At 41.8% G+C, this 3,104-nt stretch overlaps 1 protein-coding gene across 3 annotated transcripts in view; it reads left to right on the top strand.

Moving 5' to 3' along the window:
* LOC108688841 (plasma membrane calcium-transporting ATPase 3) overlaps positions 1–3,098 on the top strand; it is a 95,797-nt gene extending 92,699 nt beyond the window's left edge. For 2 of the 3 annotated variants that reach the window (XM_018195315.1, XM_018195314.1), the window contains one exon: positions 2,542–2,763. In XM_018195315.1, coding sequence (XP_018050804.1) covers positions 2,542–2,763 — 222 coding nt within the window. Of the gene's footprint in view, positions 1–2,541 lie in introns of all 3 variants that reach the window. The other variant, XM_018195313.1, reaches the window with a different exon arrangement.
* The last annotated feature ends 6 nt before the right edge of the window (positions 3,099–3,104 follow it).

Below are 3,104 nucleotides of genomic sequence, written 5' to 3'. Positions count from 1 at the left end.
GTCGACAACATGCAGAAATAGAATGCCGAGAGTCGAGTATGGATATATCCTTTTTTTCCACCGCAGTTTTTTTTTCGTCTCTCTGAGATAACTATAGTGTCGATGGGTGCATGCGATGTTGCGCGGCAAGTTGCAAGCACAATTGCAGAGCGGCGACGTCGGTACACACGGTGTATCTCTTTGCAGGCCGCATTCGTTCATCCGAATTGCGAGGTACTCAAGTAAAAGCGGAACGATCAACGAGCATTACTCGGGATGATTTTGCAAAAGTGGTAATCGGCAGTAGGAATGTACTCCTCGAGTTCAAGGTCGATTTATTCTTGGAGAAAATTTTAGCGGTAATTCAATCAATTGACTAAGTGTTGTAAACGAAAGAAGATTGAAAATTCTTCTATTTAATTCATTGATGTTTAAGAAGAGAATGTGGACGCTTAGTCTCTCAATCGTCGAATAATTAATGTGCAGTTGACGTATGATGGATTAAAAGATTTCTAAATTTAATTATTCGACAATCGCCTCGAAATTCTCACTAAGAACGGATCGACCGCCATTGATTCCCACATTTGCAAAGTTCCACATGTTATCAAAAATTAATGTTAGGAGAGTGATATACAATGTTCCGCAGACTTAACATTTTGCGGACGGGACAAAGGTTTTATGTTTTACATCTGTAACGTTTTTTTAATTTGTATCAATTTACGTAATTTAATTTTAATCTCGGGTTAATTTATTCTTTATCTTTTTCTGATTCGTAGAACTGAAAAAAGAATAAAAAGTTAAACTAAGATTAAAATTTAAACAAATGTAATAATTTGTTTGCGTACGTTATTAATTGCGCTGGATAGAAAAGCGTCAGCGATATTCTTTGTTTTCTTCGAATTCGTAATCAGCATTGGTCATAAATATAAAACATTCTCACAAATTAACATTCTATATTTAGTAAAAAAAAAAGTAAAAAATAGTTTTATTAGAAAATAATATTTTTAATATTTTGTTATTTTTTCTTTGGCTTTTAATACTACTTAAAAAAAAAATACAATAAATTGAGGGCTCCTTGTTGTACTTATGGCTAAAGTTGTATTCTTTATGTAATACAAACTCATAAAAACAACTGAGTTCGCGGTAGCGTTCTTAGCAAGCAAGTTTAATCTTGCATTTAACGAAAGAAACACACCCGTCCTCAATGTGTTAAGTTTAATCTTTAGCGCCTTTCACACGATCGGAGAATCACGAGGGGATATCGCTCTCTCCTCCCTCTCTCTCACTTTCTCGAAGTAAGTATGCCGAAATCGCTAAGATCCTCACGAACACGCAACCTTCACGAACCTCACTCTCTCCTACCAGCCATACCGACGCAGCTGCTCCGAACTTTGTGTTCTAATAATGCCTTGTACCGCAGGGCAATCCAAAAAAGCCCCGCTAGTTCTGTAATCTCTTGTGCCATCGCTGCTTTCTGTCTTGTTTCTACGTATTTACTCAAATGGCGGGATGCAAAGCGAATAGGGATCTCATGGTGAATCGAGTAAAAGTGAAAAAAATGAAAAAAATTAACGCTAATATAACGATTGAACCAGATCTGATCTGGATAAAAATTCAACACAGACTGGAAAGTTAATTAGAACGGCTTGAATTAACTTGAAGGTGCCCCAGTAAGCGAATTTCTCATTTCAAACGCGATTCATCCTCCGATTCCATTCCTCCGCCGTTGCTATATATAAATATCTGTATGGGACCTCCCAAGACTGGCGTGTTTTTCTTAAATGGAAGCCTCCTCGATGAGTTTGGAATCTACTTTCCCGCAATTTTCAAAGACGTAGAAATAAACATGCAGCATAGATTAACATCTTAACATGAACATCTTAATAAAGGATCCTTGAACATTCAGAAGGTATCCTCTAAATTTTTCGAGAATGTCCTCTGAATATCTAGAGAATGTTTTTTGAACATCCTAAGGATGTTCTCAGAATATCTGTTAGATAAAATGTGACAATTAATCGTCAATGATAGCAAACTTTCTGAAGACTTTGTCCTTGTTCAGACAGAATTTGGTCTCAATAGCCTATTCTCGGGGAAAAGTGTTCCCAAGTAACACGCAATGCCATATTAACGTGAAATTGATATAAATTCAGTAAAATTTTCGTCAAATCTCAATGAAAATGCATTTCATCGTGACATTCGAGTGTTACTTGGAATGTCAAGTATTCCAAAGTAGTGGAGGACGCCCAGTAAGACGTCAGTTTTGTGGACGGTCCGCATCTTATACGTATCCATTGTGCATATATGTGCGTAAACCACCCACACACAGTTAATACACGCACGTATATACACAGTGTGTGTGTTCGCGGCGTTATGAATCTCGCCTGAACGTTTCCTCTCTATCTCGAGTGCGTGTGTCGGCAACCTGCAACTTGCTGTTGCGTGTGCCTGTCATTCAATCACCTCCATCGGCAACCGTCGCAGCCGCGATGCCGGCTTGACGGTGCCGATCGTTTTCCATGCGAACAGACTGATCCGACCGGTACCCGGCTTTCCAATTTGCAGATTCGCGTAGTGAACGCATTTCGGCAGGGCCTAGACACGCGCTACGGCGAGCACAGCAGCACCACTCTGGCGGAGGTACTGAGGAAGCAGTCGTCCCTGAGCAAACGACTCTCGCAGACGAGCAGCATCGAGTACGCTGACAACATACCAGACGAGCTCACCATACCGGAGATCGACGTCGAGAGGCTCTCGAGTCACAGTCACACCGAGACTGCCGTTTAGAGATGACGCCGTCGCGTCGTCAGTAGCGACGCCTACTACCACTACGAGTACGCCGACGACGACGACGACGACGTCTTCGCCACCCTCCCGCGCCCATCGTCTCCCCGTGGCCAATCGTTCACAGAGAGAGCAGGGGGCTCATAGAACGATGGGGGATGGGACTGACAGAAAGAGTGTAGAAGAGAGAGAGAGAAAGAGAGAGAGAGAGAGAGAGAGAGGAGGTACGGGGAGAGAAGAAGAGCAGAGTGGAGGGTCCATTCACGATTGATAACAAAAAGGAGGGGTCGAATATCGTGGTCGAGAGGAAATCGAGTCATCCTTTCTTCCTCTCTCGCGACGAG

The sequence above is a fragment of the Atta colombica genome, unplaced genomic scaffold (genome assembly GCF_001594045.1).
Source record: "Atta colombica isolate Treedump-2 unplaced genomic scaffold, Acol1.0 scaffold242, whole genome shotgun sequence".
NCBI lineage: Eukaryota > Metazoa > Arthropoda > Insecta > Hymenoptera > Formicidae > Atta > Atta colombica.
The sequence above is the reverse complement of the archived record's forward strand: the minus strand, read 5'-3'. Positions and strand labels throughout refer to the sequence as shown.